The sequence below is a fragment of the Emydura macquarii genome, unplaced genomic scaffold (assembly GCF_026122565.2).
Source record: "Emydura macquarii macquarii isolate MOO-44397 ecotype Brisbane River unplaced genomic scaffold, CSIRO-AGI_Emac_v2 contig_2170, whole genome shotgun sequence".
In the NCBI taxonomy this organism is placed as follows: Eukaryota; Metazoa; Chordata; order Testudines; family Chelidae; genus Emydura; species Emydura macquarii.
The window spans coordinates 258,180-278,383 of record NW_027132307.1 but is presented as its reverse complement, the minus strand read 5'-3'; the positions used below and the strand labels follow the sequence as shown (position 1 = coordinate 278,383).

The 20,204-nt window shown below is 49.7% G+C and overlaps 1 protein-coding gene across 1 annotated transcript; it reads left to right on the top strand.

Annotated features, from left to right (window-relative positions):
* The first annotated feature begins 6,188 nt into the window (after positions 1-6,188).
* Positions 6,189-9,539, top strand: LOC137160193 (olfactory receptor 52N2-like). Its single transcript, XM_067558640.1, has 2 exons — positions 6,189-6,938; positions 9,465-9,539. Exons 1-2 carry the CDS (start codon positions 6,189-6,191, stop codon positions 9,537-9,539), a joined length of 825 nt encoding a protein of 274 aa, XP_067414741.1.
* Positions 9,540-20,204: the final 10,665 nt, after the last annotated feature.

Sequence of the window (20,204 nt, the reverse complement as noted above, 5' to 3'; positions counted from 1 at the left end):
CTTCAGCAGCATTCCTGGCAAATGTCCCAATCCAGGACATCTGCAACGTGGTCTTCGATCCACACCATTGCATTGCACTGCAACCTCACTTGGCAAGCCAAAAAGGACGCTGCATTTGAAAGAGAGGATCTGCAGTCTGCGCGCCAATGGCTTGGGAGTCATCTACTTTGGAATTGACATGAGCAATTTCTCGAAGAAGGAAAAATGGTTCCTAACCTTTCATAACAGCTGTTTCTTCGAGATGTGTTCCTCATCTCCAGTCCAAGACACCCACCCCTCGTCTACCACTCGGTTGGAGATAGGTGGTCAGAGGGAACTGAGCGTGTGGAGGGTTTATAGGGGCCCAGCGCCATGAGGGTGCGACTCCAGGAAGAACAAAACTCACCTGCGGATACCACTAGGGATTTAACCTTACTTTAGTGGTGCGTGTAGTTCATGCACACCTTCATTGGAAGGGACATGAGACATATACAGAGGAACATTTACAAAAGGTTAAGAACCATATTTTCACTGGCCTGGATGATACGTGATTCCCCACAGCCATATTTTATGGACAGTTGAAAATGGGAGCACAAATGCTGAGAGGCCAATGAAAATGATACAAGGAGACTCTCAAAGTTGTAGGTTAAATAAAGTTCCCACAAGACTGGATTGGGGATTTTAGGAGAAGTTGTGGGGATTGTGGAGGGGGAGAATAGGGATGCAAAACTGCACTGCACTGACTAGGGGAGGAACACACAATGTGCGGGGCAGGGTGTGCAGTATCCACCTGACATTGGAGCGAAGTCCTGAAACAGGCAGGAATTCTGCTTGAGATAAACAAGCACGGCTGTACCTCTGGGTCCTCATATGGCCCTCCTCATTGCTGGTCCCAATATGGGCACCCCACAATTAAAGGTTTTTTATCCTCACAACCCCCTGGAGCAGGGAAGTGCTCTCCATATTTTACAGAGGGGAAACTGAGGCCCAGAGTAGATTACGAGATGACATGTCCAAGGTCACACAGGAGCTCTTAGGTCAAACCAGGAACTGCCCAGGTCTCCTGAGTTCCAGACCTGCGCATGATCCACTAGACCCCAGGGGGAGTTTGTCAAAGGCACAAGGGCAGTGGGCAGCAGAGTCCCACTGAATGTTGATGGACAATGGGCACCTCACTCGCCTCTGAACATCTCCCTGCACCATCCCTACCCCAATGACAGCCTGTGAAGCTACTGGAGCTGGGATAAAGAGACAAAGGCCATCAGTCCACAGGCTTCAGGGCACGTGCTGATCACTGAACAGGGCTCAGGAAGCTGCGCTTCCCCATAACTGGATATTGCACCATGAGGGGTTTATGACTAAGCTGGGGCAATCTGTGCTGCCCTTTGTCAGAGAGACTAGCGAATGGGAGGGACTGTTACTGTGCGTGGAAATCCTACATTTGAAACAAGGATGCACAAGCGCCTGTCTACGTGCACGTCTGGGTTTCAGGGATTCAGCACAGGGCTCATCAGCCGGGAGTAGCAGCAGACGCTCAGATTCTATGACAATGAGCAGCAGCACAGAAATGCTGATAGATAAATGAGCACGTCTAACCCTTGCCTCTTCTTTTCTCTCTGGGGTTTTAGCAGTGCAGGACAACGCTAGCAAGTCTGCAAGACTCAGTGCTCCGACAATCTGAGCCTCTTATCGGTGAATCATTTCTTCACTCCCTGGGGAGGTTCTTAGGATGAAATTCTCCAGGGTCAATTTTCTGCTGTTCCCACTGCTCATGGAGCACAGGGAAATGTCCCGGAGACCTGGCCAATCTGAGAGTCCACAGGGACTGTATGGGGAAATCATAAAAGTTCCTGTCCAGCATTGCGAGTGTCAGACGTCAGCTTCATACACTCATTCTCAGGTCACAGTAAGGAGATTTCCTCTCTCTGCTGCGTGGGATTCCGGTGAGTTGCCTCTTTCTGCAATAATGTTAGTGCTAAGGGCTCGGGAAGGGTTCAAGTCAAGAACAATCTGGGCAGGAATTCTCCAGCACGGAGACTTCAACTGTTTAATATTGTCAGTAACATGAAGGGATTTAAAACTGGAACTAAAGATTCATTGTAAGTCGTTTAGATGAATACTTCTGTTAAGATCATTTCCTTGTCTCTTACTGAGACAGATGGAAGGAGACTATCTCCCCTTTTTTACATCTCTGCGGTTTTTTCTCTGGTTCTCTCAAATTTTCCAGTTCAGCCATGTTACTGCCAGGTTAAGACATGTAGCCAAAGCCTGTGTCGTGGGTATCTGTGCTACCCGAGATTTCACACCAAGAATGGGTCACACAGGGCTTTACACGCTGGCCTGATTCTGCTTTCACATTCTGCCTTCAGTGGCTCACTCCAGATTGACACTGGCATCACTGCTTTAAGCAAAATCAGGGCCCCTACGTTTTGATATCTCCATCTTTCATGCCCGGTCTCAGAATGCCACATAAACTGGGGCTCATTCTTCAGACTCTTTCAGCACCCTAACAGAATAGCTCTCGCTGCTGCAGGACCTGATCTTCACAGCAGGGAGCCTAAATTTGCACACTAAGGGGGAAATCTTGGTCCCATTCAGATCAATGGCAAAACTCCCGTCAGGGGCAGGATTTCACCCCAAATCCACATTTAGGGACTGAAATAAAAGTCCTGATTTTCACCGGAGATGAGCCTCTAATGGCTTCAACTGGAGTCGTCCTGCAGCCTCTAAGGATGTGTGAGCTCATCTGGACCAGAGAAGAACTGACAGGAGAGTAGCTGAAATCTGAAACTCACAGCTGAGAGGTTCAAAACGAATCTGGTGACAATTTTTTTCATGTGGGAGAGGGGGACTGCGCTGTCTGTTCCCCTACGTCTGTGGTTCTATAGAGGATGAGAAGCACCAAATTCAGTAAAAGTAAAAGCATGTTTCTGGCTTAGAGGAAACCAGGAAGTGTTGGAAATCTCACTGGGGGAGATCCAGGCACACAATGTGGGTGGGGAGGGGGTGGGACGTGCAGTATTCAGATCGCAGTGGTGCAAAGTCATGAAACAAGGTGAAATAGGGAATGGACATCCTGCCTAATTCACACACCACAGAGGTGTAACTAGGCTTCCTGCAATCTCCCGGGGCAGGGGGGTGTCTCAGGCTGTCATGTAATGTGGACACACTGTAGTAGATTGTCTCTGACACCTTCCTCCATCCAGCCCATCCCTCCTCCTATGACCAATCCCACAACAGTGTCATGGCATCTTCAGCAATTGCCAGCATAGAAACCCAGACACAACTTCCTGATGTTGCTTTTCTAACTGGCGGGAATACGCTAAAGCTTTCTGTTGTTTTGAGGAAGAGTTACTCGCACTGGCTCCTTTTAGTCTCCACGTCCTCTCTCCCCTCCCCTTGGGTCTGTCCTTCTCCTCTTCCCTACACACGCTGAGCTGCTGCTGGGGTTCCCTTCACCCCTGGACAGGCTGGGGAACCTGCTCCTCCTCCATCCCCCCTTTCCCCGGTGCAGCCAGACACAGAGTTTAACCCAGGCTGTGTAGATATTTGTATGAGCTGTCACTGTGTGGTGTGTCCGGCACTTGGTGTTTGGCCTAGGTCAGTGGCATCACTGTGTGGCAGCGCTGGCGGTTGTGAGGGTGGGGAGCAGGGTGCACACGGATAGGCATGTGGCGCTGGAGTTTGTGGGGCAGGGAGCGGGGGGCACAGACAGGCTTCCAGCGCTGGGGGTGGTGGGGATAGGGAGTGGGGGCTCCATGGACAGACAGGCAGCACTGCTGAAATTCAATTTTTCTTTCTGATTGTTTGTCCCAGGTCAATGCTGGGAGATTTCCTGGCCCCGAATGTCTCTGGGCTGCTGTCAGGGCCTCTTTCCCTGAGAAGCCAGAAAATTGCAGCCTGGGTGTCACAACATTTACTCTTTTTTTTCCAGGTTTTTTTTGGTTGTTGAATGTTAATTACGCAACTTCAGGCATTTCCCCAGTGGAAAGAACCATTGATCTTTGCTCCTCAGCTGGTTCCGTCTCCCATCGGATCTGACCCCGTCTATAATCTCCTTCCCCCTCCCAGGCTGCCCCGATTCTAACACTACTCTGGGTGCCAGCATCTTCTCCAGGCTTCCCAGTCTCCCGTGGCCCCCAGAGCTTCTGAGTCTCCCCAAGATCTTCACAACTTTTCCTCTGCAGGCGTGAGATGCCCCCCGTCCCCGTGTCCCTTGGCTAAGGGGGGGATCAGTGACAGTTTCTGTCCGGTGAGGAACATCACACTCTCAGTGACAGATGCTAAGGCAACTGTGCTGTGCTGCTGCTCTTGTTGCTCCCACACACAACGTGTGGGGCTTCGGGGTCTGACGCACAGCAACAATGAGCAAGCTGAGAAGTGTGCCCAGTGTATAATGAGAGCTGGGAATGCTGGATAATAGCAGTGTTCTGTAAGTACAGGAGCCCCTGGCCGCTGGCTGATACAGTGAACCACTGGGCCACAGTGCCTAAACCCGGGAATCCCTGGGTTAATCTGTTAGCCATTAATGGGGAGGGTTGTACAGACATTCCTCAGGGTGGAGATTTTATAGGATCACGTCAGTATTTTTCTCATTTGAAATGTTCCTCCTTCACGTCCCTCAAATCTTGTTCAGAGTCACCTCTTCCCACGACCCAGTCCCCCATTCTGTGAGCATTGCCTGCTTTCTTTGGTCTTAGACGTATAAATCTACTGAGCTATATGAGAACACATATTGTCTGCTTCGACTGAGTTAGCAAACAAATCCAGACTGATCTGAATCAGTCACCTGTCCTCTTCATTATTTACAATCCCCCAACTTTTGCAGCACCTGCAAACGTTATCAGTACTCAAGCATGAGATGTGTAAGCAGCTGACGGGTGTCTCTGCTTACCCTTGTCAGTTAACAAGGCAGAATAACAAAACGACTGTACTTGTTATGTCTCAGAGACAGCTGGGCACCTTCAAGAAAGTGTCTCACCAAAAGAAATAAGGGATGTAACAAAGCACAAAATCCCAGCCTGCCATGATAATGTCTGTTTCCATGGGGAAAACTTGGCTTCTTTCTAACAGAGGAATTGCATCGTGGATCAAACCTATGGTCCATCTAGTCCAGTGTTTTCTCTCTGCCAGCGACAACCACAGAGGCTGCCAAAGAAGATATTGGGGGGATCATCTGATCTTCATGAAGGTGTCACCTTAGTGCCTAACAGCCAGAGATTAGCATGTGCCCTGAAACACGCAGGCGTACAGGCTTTCCGAGATATTTATTTAGCTGTCACTATTGAAACGAAAGATTCTTACTATCCATATAAATCTCCAAAACCTTTCCAATTTTAGCTTAGCTTCTTACCTCAACTTCATCTTGTGGCAATGAGTTCCTCTGTCTAATTATGAACCGGGTGAAGGAAGCATTCTTTTTTTTAATTAGTTTTGAATTTGCCGTGTTTCAGTTTAATTGAGTAGCCTCTTGAACTTGTGTTATGAGACAGGGAGAACACATGCTTGAAATACTCTCTACCAGTCAGTATTTTATTGACTCTTCTCAAATCCCCTCTTATTCCTCCACTTTCTAAGGTAACAACCCCAGTCTTTTCAACCTCTGTCCCTGTAAGCATTTTCCCAGGCCCCTGATCATTCTGAACCCCTCTGGTTCTGCAATACCCTGTTTGAGAAGGGTGCTCAGTACTGCACAGAGGAGTCCAGAGGAGGGTGAAACATTGACTCATTGATCTCACGGCGTTGTACATTTCTATTACTCCCCATCCCACTCCTCCTGTGTCCCAACTTCTTCCTTAGTTTTTGGCCATGCTGGCACTTTCAGCAGGGTTTCACAGAGTCGAGTACCGTCACACCATGTCTCTCTCCTGAGTTCATAGAGGTAAATTACAACCTTGTAAGGAGTTAAAGTTTTTCCCTCCAATGGGCATATACTCTGCAATGATTGACATCGAATGTCATCTCCCATCATGTGGCTTGTTCACTGACCTTGGATGTCTGAGGCCATCTCTGGAATGGATTACAGCCCAAATAATTTGTTCCTCTATGCAAATGCTGCCATCTCACTGCTCAACCCCCTTTCTAGACTGTTAATAACTAAATATTTAACATGCTATTTGTTACCAAGTGCCTAACCCCTCTCACTGGGCTTCTCTTCCTTCAGAGGCATCCAGAGCATTCCTGAGGCTGAATAGCGCATTGACCACCTCATGTCAGCTTTCAACCTCACCCCCTCTGGCCCGTCAACATTCATCCTAAACGGCATCCCAGGCCTGGAAGCTGCCCACATCTGGATTTCCATCCCTTTCTCTATAATTTACATCATCAGCCTGTTGGGAAATTTCATGATTCTGTTTCTTGTAAGCAAAGAGCAGACCCTGCACAAGCCCATGTTCCTGCTGCTCTGCATGCTGGTGCTCACACACATCGGTGGGTCTACCTGTGTCGTGCCAAAGGCACTGTGTATATTTTGGTTCAGTTTCAAAGACATCACTGTGGACGGCTGCCTCACCCAGATGTTCTTCTTTAACATGATTGCTGCTATGCACTCAGCCGTCCTCGTGATAATGGCCTTCGATCGCTATGTCGCCATATGTGACCCTCTGAGATACACCACCATCCTCACCAATGCACGAATCGCTAAGCTAGGGCTAGTGGGTTTGACACGAGCTGTTTTTGTGGTTCTGCCAGAGCCCCTGCTGCTGCGGAGGCTGCCATTCTGCGCCAACCATGTTATCCCCCACACGTACTGCGAGCACATGGCTGTGGTGAAGTCTTGTGGGGAAACCACAGTCAGTCGGATGTACAGCCTGGTGATAGCATTAGTGGTCATCGGGTTAGACCTGACCCTCATTGGTCTGTCCTATGGGCTGATCATCAGGACCGTCCTCAGGCTCTCCTCCAAGAAATCCCACAAGAAAGCCCTCAACACCTGCACAGCCCACATCTGTGTGATGCTGGTAACTTATTCTCCCTACCTCTTCTCCGCCTTGACACACAGGTTCGGTCAGGGCATTGCTTCCCATGTTCACATCCTCTTGGCCAACCTCTATTGCCTTGTGCCCCCCATGTTCAACCCTATCATTTATGGGGTCAAAACCAAAGAGCTTCGTGACAAAGTGGGAAAATACATCTGCAGAATGTGATCACCTGGGGCCACTGACTTTAAACCTGTGTGACAGGAGGGAAACGATGTCACCTCGTTAATTAAGGATGCTCTGTCCCAATATGGCTGAGCTCAACCTTGTGGCAGTTCACAGTCTGAGAAGTTTCTCACACTTAATGTCCTATCATTCCATCACCAAGCACTGCTCTCTCAGACCATCACCTGATCTCTTTTAGCGTCACTATACTCCCACACCCCGTCACACCCTGTCATTCGGCCTTTCCATGACATCCACACCACCAGCGATGGCGGCTTCTCATATGCTCTAAGCCCCATTTTCCATCCGTATCGTTGCTGATTCTCACCATTCCTCACTCTCCTCCATCTTTGACTCTTTTGCCCCTCTCTGCCATCACAAGGTCCTCAGCTCTGCCATCCACCAGGCCCCAACAATCCCTTCCAGTCCTGAGTCTCCCCAAATCGGTCTCTCTGAATTCTTAATCAGCAATAACCTGGAGTTTGCCCCTCTGGTTTGTCCTCCCCGAAGACCTGAAATCTGCCTTCAATCATCAGTTCATTTTGGGACACACATTATCAGTTCATGAGTCAGCAGTGTGCGCTACTGCCGGGAAGCCTAACACCATATTGGGCTGCATTAGAAGGATCGTTGCCCGCAGATGGAGGGAAGTGATTATTCCCCTGTATTCGGCACTGGTGAGGCCACATTTGGAGTATTGTGTCCTGGTTTGGGAGTCCCATTACAGGAAGAATGTGGACCAATTGGAGAGAGTGCAGTGGAGGGGAACAAAAATGATTAAGAGGCTGGAGGACATGACTTATGAGCAGAGGCTGAGGGAACTAGGCTTGTTTAGTCTGCTGAAGAGTAGAATGAGGTGGCGATTGATATCAGCCTAGAATTTCCAGTAAGGGGGTTCCAGGGTGGATGGAGCTAGGCCATTCTCAGTGGTGGGAAATGACAGAACTAGGAGCAACGGTCTCAAGTTACAGTGTGGGAGATCTAGAATGGTTATTAGAAAAGAGTTTTTTACTAGGAGAGTGGTGAAGGACTGCAATGGGTTACCAAGGGAGGCGGTGGAACCTTCATCCTTAGAGGTTTTTACGGCCCAGATTCACAAAGCCCTGGCTGGTTTGATTTAATTGTAGGCTGGTGTGACACACTCTACCCCTTGTGCTGTGGTTTGTCTATCGTTCATGTTCATGTAAGGTGTTTTTGGAATGCTCATGGCATTCTGAACGTTATTGTTATGTAGTTTGTTTCCTGCAATGTCATATGTATAGACATGAAGCTCTGGTAGGCAATATTCCCAAACGTGTGTCTCACATGGGTTACATGGATCCAGGCAAACACAAAGCGGAGGGTTCACGCCTCTCAGAGACATACAAACATGAACAATGCACTGGCTTGAGCACTTGATAAGGCGACGCTCATTTGACTCAAGTGAAGGAAACCAGGCCCATTGCTGGACGTGGCTGAACACCTGACCCTGGGGTGACGAGGAAATACGTTAAAGGCAGAGGAGTTTTTAGTTACTGGAGCTCTCCCTTGTAATCCATCTATGAATCAACATCAAGTAACTGACAGACTGCCCACGGGGGGTGGGGAGGCCTCGTTGAAGGACTCAGCTCAGCCAGCCTGTGTGGTAAGATTAACGATCCAGGACTGCAAGGATACTGAAGTGTTCAGTTCAGTTTAGAATGCTATTTACCTTCTTTATTTCTTCCTGATCAATCTGACTCACGTTATTCTGGTTTATAATCACTTAAAATCTGTCTGCACTTAATAAACTTAGTTTGTTTTCTCTAAAGCAGGGCATGGGGTTTGGGTGTGTGTAGAGACTTCACTTACAGTGACAGAGCTGGTGCATATCAATTTCTTTGATAAATAGACTTACCAATGAGCTTACAAATTCCAGTGGGCAGCACTGAACTCTGTAAACAGCAGTTCCTAGGGCTGCATCTGGGACTGGGGATGTTCGCTCGGGGTCACACATTGCATAACCCCATGAGTGACTGGCCAGAATCTTTCATTGACTAGGTCATGGACCACTGGCTTGCAGGTGGCTGGGCGTTAGCTGGCCTTTGGAGTGGGGGTTCCTACAGCGAGGCAAGTGCAAGGCAGTCCCAGGATTGGGGGAATTGGAGTGACACAGCAATACACCACTCCAGATTGCAGACGGGAACGTCACAGATAACCTCAGGAGGGGCTGGGCGGGGCGGGAGACATGACCCTGATGGGGCTGATGCTGGGGAGAAGCAGCCACTGACAATGCTGCAGCTTTTTAACTCAAGTTGGCTTTCCATCGGTCCATGTGTGAGCAGGGTTCTTGCTCAGTTTGACGAACTGATGCTTCACTTTCAGACAACCAAAGAGAAAGGAAGAAACTACAAGGCTGAACTTCTTTATCACACGTACAGTGACCAGGCTGGAGCCTGAGGGCGTGTGGCCACCACCACAGCAGGCGCCGTATTCGTAGCATCAGCACATCAGAGACAGGGCGATTAGAGTTGGAAGGGACCTCAGGAGGTTTCTAGTCCAACCCCCTGCTCAAAGAAAAACTAATCTCAGCTATATCATCCCAGCCAGGGCTTTGTCAAACCACAGCTTAAAAACCTCTAAAGATGGAGATTCCACCACCTCCCTAGGTAACCCATTCCAGTGCTTCACCACCCTCCTAGTGAGAAACTTTTTCCTAATATCCAAACAGTGAAGGGGTTAAAATATCCAATATCCTAATATCAAAGAGGGAAGAGGTTAAAACCCACATGATACTAAATCTAGGGAAAGGTCGGCCTGAACCCCAGAAGGAGACACATGAGTCAACACACAGAGCAGCAATACATTAAGCTAGGGGGAGTGGTAGATACCCTGGAAGGTAGGGATAGGATACAGAGTGACCTAAACAAACTGGAGGATTGGGCCAAAAGAAATCTGATGAGGTTCAACAAGGACAAGTGCAGAGTCCTCCACTTAGGAAGGAAGTATCCCATGCACAGCTACAGACTGGGGACCGACGAGCTAGGCAGCAGTTCTGCAGAAAAGGACCTGGGGGTAACAGTGGATAAGAAGCTGGATATGAGTCAGCAGTGTGCCCTGGTTGTCAAGAAGGCTAATAGCATATTGGGCTGCATTAGTAGGAGCATTGCCAGCAGATCACAGGAAGTGATAATTCCCCTCTATTTGGCATTGGTGAGGCTGTATTTGGAGTATTGTATCTAGTTTTGGGCCCCCCCACAACAACAAGAATGTGGAGAAGTTAGAGTGAGTCCAGCGGAGGGCAACAAAAATGATGAGGGGGCTGGAGCACAAGACTTATCAGGAGAGGCTGAGGGAACTAGGTTTGTTTAGTTTGCAAAAGAGAAGAATGAGGGGGGATTTGATAGCAGCCTTTAACTACCTGAAAGGGGGTTGCAGGGAGGATGCAACTAGGCTGTTCTCAGTGGTGGCAGATGACAGAACAAGGAGCAACGGTCTCAAGTTATAGGGGGGGAGGTCTAGGTTGGACATTAGGAAAACGTTTTACACTAGGAGGGTGGTGAATCACTGGAATGGGTGACCTAGGGAAGTGGTGGAATCTCCATCTTTAGAGGTTTTTAAGCTGCGGCTTGACAAAGCCCTGGCTGGGATGATTTAGCTGAGGTTAGTCCTGCTCTAAGCAGGGGGTTGGACAAGATACCTCCTGAGGTCCCTTCCAATTCTATGATTCTATGATTAAACATAAAGGAGAAAAGCCAAGAAAGAGAACCCCTAGGACAATGATACCCAGGGAGTCCAGAGGAGCAGACAGATAATGGGTTTTCAGCTATTTCCACCATGGAGAAAAATATCAAGGAGTGTGTCCTTTTCAATGTACACCTCCAAATGCTCTCGGAGGAGTAAGGGGTAAATTATCATATCAGAGCATAGACCATGTAATTATTAGACAGCTCAGTACAGCTATCTTAGCTATAAAAGACCCCTGAAACTCATAGAAAGGTCATTACGGATTGGAATTAAAGCGTAAGCAGGAAGGAAAGAATCAATATGCCTATGTTAATAACTAAAAGAGGGTGAAGTGGGGACAGGCCATAACTCAGGACATGAAGAATTGCTGCTGTTTTGCATCCTACTTAGGTTTTTTCACAGAAAAATAATTGCTGTATTTGCAGAAAACCCAGAGGTGCCAGCAAAAATAGCCCAGCTCAGAACCATTGTCAGCCTTGTCAGTATCTGCCGGAAATCTCTCCTGATGAACCGTTCCATCTGCCAGGGCAGGGCGAAACCCTGAATGCCACAAAGGGAGAGAATTCACTGGACACTGCCCCACGTGCCGTCTCTGCCGGCCATTAAAGGTGTGAGTTCAGACTGAAGCTTTTCTCACAGTCAGTGCATTGCTGGGGTTACTCTCCCGTGTGGATTCTCTGACACCTAGAGTAGTTGACGATGACAGGGGTGTCTGAGGAGTAGCTGTGGATCCCGTGTTGGGAGGGAAAGTACCACTGGGTCTATCTGTTGTTTGTCTCCTGGAGGACTGTGCGGCTGGGATCGTCCAGCCCCTGAACAAACTGAGCAGAACTACAATTCCAGTGTGCCCTACCAATGGTGTGTATGTTTACTGGATAGACTGCGCAGACGTGGCATGTCAGAAAGATCGATCTGTCATCGGTGTACAAGTGCAGCGTTGAACACCCTGACAGAGCTACGCAGTGAGCCGGGGGCGTGGCAGGCAAAACTTAAATTTCCTCCAGCGTTTGCTTTATTTTGTTGAATTTGATTTGTCACAAACACCTTTGAGTCGGATGAAGTGACCTACTCCTGACGTAATCCCAACACTCCAATGGAAATGAACTTGTAGCAAGACACTGGGGCCTTCCTCGGAGACTGGGCCCGAGGAAGGGTTGAGACGTCCCTGCTGGGCAGAACAAGGCCATGCAGGCCGAATACCCCGGAAGCAGAGGGGTGGAGCCAGGGTAGAAAAGGGAACTATAAAAGGCCGGCCCAGCTGCAGACGTGGAGACGGAGGCAGACGTGTCTTCCCAGAGGCTGCGGTTTGTGTCTGACCCAGACCCTGCGGCTGTTTGGAGCAACCACCCCACAGACCGGAGTGTCTAAGACCTGCCTGGGCCACCGGGCCTGAGAGACTGGATCAGGGCCCTGGGCTCTAGTGACTGGAGAGGGCTGTCAGCCCTAGTAGCTGGGAAGAGAAATCCCCTGCGGCCGGCCCTGACCTGGAGGAGCTGCCCGACGTCGGGGACCCACTCACGCGGACTGAGCCTGGTATACTGGAGGACCCGCTGGGACCTGGAAGAGCTGCTCTCCACTGACAACCGGGGCAGGGTGGGAGGAATTAGCCCAGGGACAGCCGACGCTAGAGTGACTGAGGTTGGCCTTGCACCTGTGTCAGCGTGTTGCGGGTGGAGCCCCCCTGACGCAGTGGCAGAATACCTTTGCCACTAGTAGGCCCTGGGCTGGGGCGCAGTGGAGTGGGGTGGGCGTGCGTCCCCTTCCCCCTTCCCTAATCACCCCGGGAGTGCTGGGCTTTCTCGGAAGTCACCTACCCGAGGTCACGGAGCTTTACTAGCCCTGCACGTCTGCAAGGCCAGGGGATCCAGACTATTGGGGCTGCCCTGCCCGCTGGAGAGCCGGGGGCTATTGACAGCCTGTTAGGGCGCGCTAGACTTTGTAACGCGAAATCAGTATAGTTTGACAAGAGCAAGGCCCTGAAAGCAATGCTAAGCCTCTGCAGCCAGAAAAGCAAGAGTTAAGACCTCTCAGGAGCAGAACCCAGACGCTGCCCTCTGCCCGACCTTAGGCCAGAGGAGGAAGTGCTTTGGGGTCTGGAGCATCCTGAGAGGACCACAGACATTTGTTAATGCTTGATAAGCTAAAAGGTTCCTATTTTAGTAATAATAAAGGGGAAGTGAGGCTATGGCTGAGTTCTTTTTGAAGTAAACAACTAACGTCACTTTGTTCCAGAAGGTCCCTAGCTAACTACCAATAGACTAATAGCAACTAAGTGTTAAGGCCCAAACCCTACTGGGATTGAGATATACGTCATGTATTACTGGGTAAGGCTTGCTGAAAGGTGAGGGGGGAAAAGGGGTATATCAGTCCCACGAGAGCCTCCCCAAGTGGAGACTCTCCGTGGATCCGTGGAAGCGCTAGCGGATGTCTCGGTCAAGGCGGTTCCCGTACGCCACCCACTTATCAGAACGAAGTATGGGTCCCCTCGTTCTTGCAGTGGTAAGCGTCCCTGCACACACTTAGATAAGGCTAGCTCTCTTACATCGATGGGTCCCCAGGAGTATATTGCTGTAGGTATCCTCTTGGCAGGTCTCTTCCTTGCTTTATGGTTCACTTCTCTGTTCACTAATTGTTGCTGCTGTTGCAGTTGCTCAGCTCATGATAATAATAAGTCCTGTACCTATAAGTTGCTACTTTATATCCTTGTGGTTAATTGTACTTTCATTGAACTATTTACCTTAAGACTTGTGCCGGAGCTTCAGTTCCTGTATGGTAAAGGACTCCCGCTCCTGTCTTTCTTATGCTATCTCATGTAATAAATAAGCACTTTTGACATCCTTTTGCCAGTGTGCTCCATCCCGCCAGCGAGATAAAAATACCGAACACTACACTGCCTCATCAGCCCTGCCCAGCTTGCAGGCCGGGGGAGTAAATTGTTTTGCTAGCCCCGCATGTTGGGAGGCCGGGGGCTATAGATTTCCTATCGCCCTGCCCTATGTGAGGGCCAGAGGGCTACAGACTGTAAGGGATGCCCATCCCCCAAAGCAGGACAAGAAACGCAGGCTGCCCAACCTGGAGGCGACATGCACAAACACTGCAGCTATAAATCTCTCCCTACGACCGGACAACAAGGCACAGGCAGCAATTCCAGCAGCAAGTGTCGTTCTCTTAGAACAGCGGTTCTCAGTCTGCAGGCACTTGCAGTACAATTAACCCACAGCTGCAGTCCAGCAGTGTGCTAAAAACCATGTAAAGATTGCCGCGCCAACTGCCTCACTCCGGGGTCCCAGCAGAGGCGGGGCTGGCTCAGGGGGAGACAGCGCCCCAGAGACATGCTGCGGTGCTCTCTGCCCTGCCTGTGGGGGGGGTGAGCATGTGCTGGGCTGCAGCACACCCTGGCTGCCTGCAGCAGACAGACCCCACCTGCCCGTCCTCTGCTGGCCACGTCCAGATCCAGAGCTCACAGCCAGAGCAGGAGGCTGCCCTGTAATTCATCCCATTAAAATCTGTGCCATTCTTTATAAGCAACAGTTGGTGCAGGGTGGCAATTTGTCTTCCCAGCTAGGGACCCCCAGGGCTCAATGGGTGGGATCACAAGCACAAGGAAAAAATTTCTTCAGCAGCATTCCTGGCACAGCTCCCAATGCAGGACAGCTGCAACGTGGTCTTCAATCCATACCTTTGCATCGCACTGCACCCTCACTCGCAAACCAGAGATGATGCTGTGTTTGGCAGAGCGGTTCTGCAGTCTGCGCGCCAGTGAACGCCAATCCCTCCTTCTGCACAACGGCTTGGGAGTCACCTACACTGGAATCGACATGAGCAAGCTCCTGAAGAAGGAAAAATGGTTCCTAACCTTTCATAACAGCTGTTTCTTCAAGATGTGTTGCTCATGTCCACTCCAGGACCGAACCCGCTCCTCCCTCTGTTGGAGTTAGGTAGCAGGAAGGAACTGAGAGAGAGGAGGGTTGGTAGGGTCCCATATACCAGCGCCATGAGGGCATGATTCCAGGAGGAACAAAACGCACCTGCGGATACCACTAGGGATAAAGCCTTACACTAGCGGTGCGCATAGTTCACGCACAGCTACCTTGGAATGGACATGAGACAGACATACGGAAACACAACAGTTACGAAAGGTTAGGAACCGTTTTTTCACTGGCCTGGATGATACTTGATTCCCCACAGCCATATTTTATGGACAGTTGAAAATGGGAGCACGAATGCTGAGAGACCAATGAAAACGATACAAGGAGACTCTCAAAGCTGTAGATTAAATGAAGTTCCCACAAGACTGGATTGGGGATATTAGCAGGAGTTGTGGGGACCCTGGAGGCGGAGAATAGGGGCGCAGGACTGTTCCTGCAGTGACTGAACACACAGTGTGTGGCGCAGGGTGTGCAGTATCCAGGTCACAGTGGAGCAGAGTCCTGAAACAGGCAGGAATGATACTTGAGATAAACAAGCACGGCTGTACCTCTGGGGCCTCATATGGCCCTCCACAATTCTGGTCCCTATATGGGTGCCCAAATACTAAGGGGTTTTTATCCTCACAACTCCTGAGGCATGGAAGTGCCCCCAATATTTTACAGAGGGGAAACTGAGGCCCAGAGTAGATTATGAGATGACCTATCCAAGATCACATAGGAGCTCTGTGCCCGAGCCAGGAATTGACCAGGTCTCCTGAGTTCCAGACCAGCGCATGATCCACCAGACCCCAGGGGGAGGTTGTCAAAGGCACAAGGACAGTGGGCAGCAGAGTCCCATTGAATGTGGATGGACAATGGGCACCTCACTCACCGCTGAACATCTCCCTGCACCCTCCCCACCCCAATGACAGCCTGTGCAGTTGCTCTAGCTGGGATAAAGAGACAAAGGCCGTCAGTCCACAGGCTTCAGGGCAGGTGCTGATCAGTGAAGGGGGCTCAGGAAGCTGCACTTCCCCATGGCAGGATATTGCACCATGAGGGGTTTATGACTAAGCTGGGGCAATCTGTGCTGCCCTCTGTCAGAAAGGCTATCGGATGGGAGGGACTGTTACTGTGTGTGGAAATCCTACGTTTGAAACAAGGATGCGCAAGGGCCTGTCCACGTGCACGTCGTGGTCTCAGGGATTCATCACGGGGCTCATCAGCCGGGAGTAGCAGCAGATGCTCAGATTCTATGACAATGAGCAGCACCACAGAAATGCTGATAGATAAATGAGCATGTCCAACCCTTGGCTCTTCTTTTCTCTCTGGGGTTTTAGCAGTGCAGGACAACTCTAGAAGTCTGCAAGTCTCAGGTTGCCCCGACAATCTGAGCCTCTGTTATCAGTGAATCATTTCTTCACTCTCGGGGGAGGCTCTTCGGATGAAATTCCACAGGGTCTAATTTCTGCTCTTTCCAATGCTCATGGAGTTCTGGGAATTGTCTGAGAGTTGAGGACAACCTGAGTATCCACAGAGACTGTACGGGGGAATCATAAAGGTCCCTGTCCAGCATTGCAAGTGCCAGACGTGAGATTCGTACACTCATTCTCAGGTCACAAGATTTCCTCTCTTTGCTGCGTGGGATTCTGGTGAGTTGCCTGTTTTTGCAATAAAGTTAGTGCTAAGGGCTCGGGAAGGTTCCAGTCAAGAACAATCTGGGCAGGAATTCTCCAGCACGGAGACTTGAACTGTTTCATATTGTCAGTAATATGAAGGGATTTAAAACTGGAACTAAAGATTCATTGTAAGTCGTTTAGATGAATGCTTCTGTTAAGATCATTTCCTTCTTTCTTACTGAGACAGATGGAAGGGGACTATCTCCCCTTTTTTAAGTCTCTGTGGTTTTTTCTCTGGTTCTCTCAAATTTTCCAGCTCATCAATGTTACTGCCAGGTTAAGACGTGTAGCCAAAGCCTGTGTCATAGGTATCTCTGATACCCGAGATTTCACACCAAGAATGTGTCACACAGGGATTTACACGCTGGCCAGATTCTGCTCTCACATTCTGCCTTTAGTGGCTCACTCCAGATTTACACTGGCATCACTGAAAGCAAAATCAGGGCCCCTGGGTTTTGAAATCCCCATCTTTCATGCCCTGTCTCAGGAAGCCACGAAAACTGGGGGTCATTCTTCACACTTTTTCAGCATCTTAACAGAATAGCTCTCGCTGCTGCAGGACCTGAAGCCAGGATCTTCACAGCAGGGAGCCTAAAGTTCCACACTAAGGGTGAAATATTGGTCCCATTCAGATCAATGGCAAAACTCGCATCAGGGGCAGGATTTCACCCCAAATCCACATTTAGGGACTGAAAGAAAAGGCCTGATTTCCATCAGCAATGAGCCTCTAATGACTTCAACTGGAGTCATCCTGCGGCCTCTAAGGATGGGTGAGCTCATTTCGGCCAGAGAAGAGCTGACAGGAGAGTAGCTGAAATCTGAAATTCACAGCTTAGAGGTTCGAAACGATTCAGGTGACAATTTTTTTCATGGGAGGGAGGGGGGCTGCGCTGTCTGTTCCCCTGCATCTCTGGTTCTACAGAAGTCCCAAAATGCAGTAAAAATAAAAGTATGTTTCTGGCTTAGAGGAAAGCAGGCAGTGCTGGAAATCTCATTAGCGGAGATCCAGGCACGCAGTGTGTGTCTGTGGGGTGGGATGTGCAGTATCCAGATGGCAGTGGTGCAGAGTCCTGAAACAAGGTGAAATAAGGAATGGATATCCTGCCTAATTCACACACCACAGAGGTGTATCTAGACTTCCTGCAATCTCCTGGGGCAGGGGGGTGTCTCAGGATGTCATGTAATGTGGACACACTGTAGTAGATTGTCTCTGACACCTTCCCCATCCAGCCCATCCCTGCTCCTCTGACCAATCCCACAACAACTAAAGCTTTGTGTTGTTTTGAGGAAGAGTTACTTGCACTGGCTCCTTTTAGTCTCCAAGTTCTCTCTCCCCTCCACTCGGGTCTGTCCCTCTCCTTCCCTGCACACACTGAGGTGCTGCTGGGGTTCTCTTCACCCCCGGACAGGCTGTGCAGGCAGCTCCTCCATCCCCCCCTTTCCCCAGCGCAGCCAGACACAGAGTTTAACCCAGGCTGTGTAGAAACATATGTACGAGCTGTCAGTGTGTGCTGTGTCCAGCACCTGGTGTTCGTCCTGGCTGAGTGAGATCACTGTGGCAGGGTCGGGGTTCATGGAGGCAGAGAGTGGTGGGTACATGGACAGACAGGCAGCACTGCTGAAATTTCATTTTTCTTTCTGACTGTTGGTCCCAAGCCAGTGCTGGGAACTTCCCTGGCCCCGACTTTATCTGGGCTGCTGTCAGGTCTCTTTCTTCTGGTGAACCAGAGAATTGCAGCCTGGGTGTCAGACCCTTTACTCATTTCTGTTTCCAGTTTTTTTTTAAGGTTGTTGAATGTTAATTACACAACTTCAGGCATTTCCCCAGTGGAAAGAACCATTGATCTTTGCTCCTCAGCTGGTTCCATCTCCCATCGGATCTGACCCCGTCTATAATCTCCTTCCCCCTCCCAGGCTGCCCTGATTCCAACACTACGCTGGGCGCCAGCATCTTCTCCAGGCTTCCCAGTCACCTGTGGCTCCCACAGCTTCCGAGCCCCTCAAGCTCCCCACAACTCTTCCTCTGCAGGGATGAGGTGCACCCATACCTCTGTCCCTTGCCTGGGCGGGGATCAGTGACGGTTGCTCTCTGGTGAGGAACATCACACACACCTTGGTAGATGCCAAGGCACCTGTGCTGTGCTGCTGCTCTTGTTGTTCCCACACACACCGGGTGGCGTTTCGGGATCTGCTACACAACAACAGCGAGCAAGCTGAGAAGTGTGCACAGTGTATAATGAGAGCTGGCAATGCTGGGTCATGTCAGTGTTAGGTAAATACAGCTGCCAGGTGCAGGAGAGACACTGGCCGCTGGCTGACACAGTGAGCCACTGGGGGACAGACACTAATTCCAGCACTTTCTGGGATCATTTGTTAGCCATTAATGGGACCGTTGTACATACATTCCTCAGGGTGGAGAATTTATAGCGTCACGTGAGCCATTAATCTCAATGAGTATAAAAAAATGCCTTCAGTCAGACTCAGGCAGGAGCTTGCAGGCAAAATGCCTCCAGCTGACTCCTGTATGTGCTGCAGGGACGTGTTCACAGAGCCCTCAGCCCTAAGGCACCACTGTGATCATCTAGTCTGACCTCCTGTACGGCACAGGCCAGAGACCTGCCCCAAAGGATTCCTGTCAATTAACAAGGCAGAATAACGAAACCACTGTACTTCTTACTTTCTTCAAGGCACCTAGGTTTCTCTGAGATATGTCTCACCAAAAGAAAGAGGGAAATAACAGAGCACAAAGTCCCAGCCTGGCATGATAGTGTCTGTTTCCATGGGGAAAATTTGGCTTCTTTCCAAAAGAGGAATTCCATCGTGGATCACAGCTATGCTCCATCCAGTCCGGTGTCCTCTCTCTACCAGCGACAATCCCAGGGGCTGTTGAAGAAGGTGTTGGGGGGATAGCCTGACTGTCATGAGGATGTAACCTTAACGCCTCACAGCCAGAGATTGGCTTGGGCCCTGAAACATGTGGGGTGTACAGGCTTTCCAAGTTACTTATTTAGCTGTAGCTATTGTTACAGAACATTCTTACTATCCATGCAAATGTCCTAAGCCTGTCCGACTTGCTTATTTCCTGGCCTCAACTTTATCTTGTGGCAATGAGTTCCTCTGTCTGATTATGCTCTCAGTGAAGAAAGCATTCTTTTTTCATCAATATTGGCTTTGCCATGTTTCAATTTAATTTAACGTCCTCTTGACCTTGTGATATGAGACAGGGAGAAAAAATTCTTTATGTACTCTCTGCCAGTCAGTATTTTATAGACACTTCTTGAATCCCCTCTTGTTTCTCACCTTTCTAAGGTAACAATCCCAGTCTTTTCAACCTGTGTCCCAAGGAGAGATTCCCCAAGCCCTTGGTATTTCTCATTGCCCTTCTCTGAACCCCTCTAGTTCTGCAATACCCTGTTTGAGAAAGGTGCTCAGTGCTGCACAGAGGAGTCCAGAGGAGGGTGAAGGATTGACTGACTGATCTCATGGCATTGTTTTTTCAGTATTATTCCCCATCCCACTCCTCCTGTGCCCCAGCGTTTTCCTTAGCTTTTGTCTGTGCTGGCACTTTGAGCAGGGGTTCACAGAGCTGTGTACCGTGACACTAGGTCCCTCTCCTGAGTTCATACAATTAAATTACAACCTTGTAAGATGTATGACGAGTTCACGTTTTTCCCTCCAATGCGCATATATGGTGCACATATTGACACTGAACGTCATCTTCCATCATGCAGCTCGTTCATCGGGCTTGGTTAGCTCCCTCTGATGACGTCTCTTGGCTGGACTATGGCCGG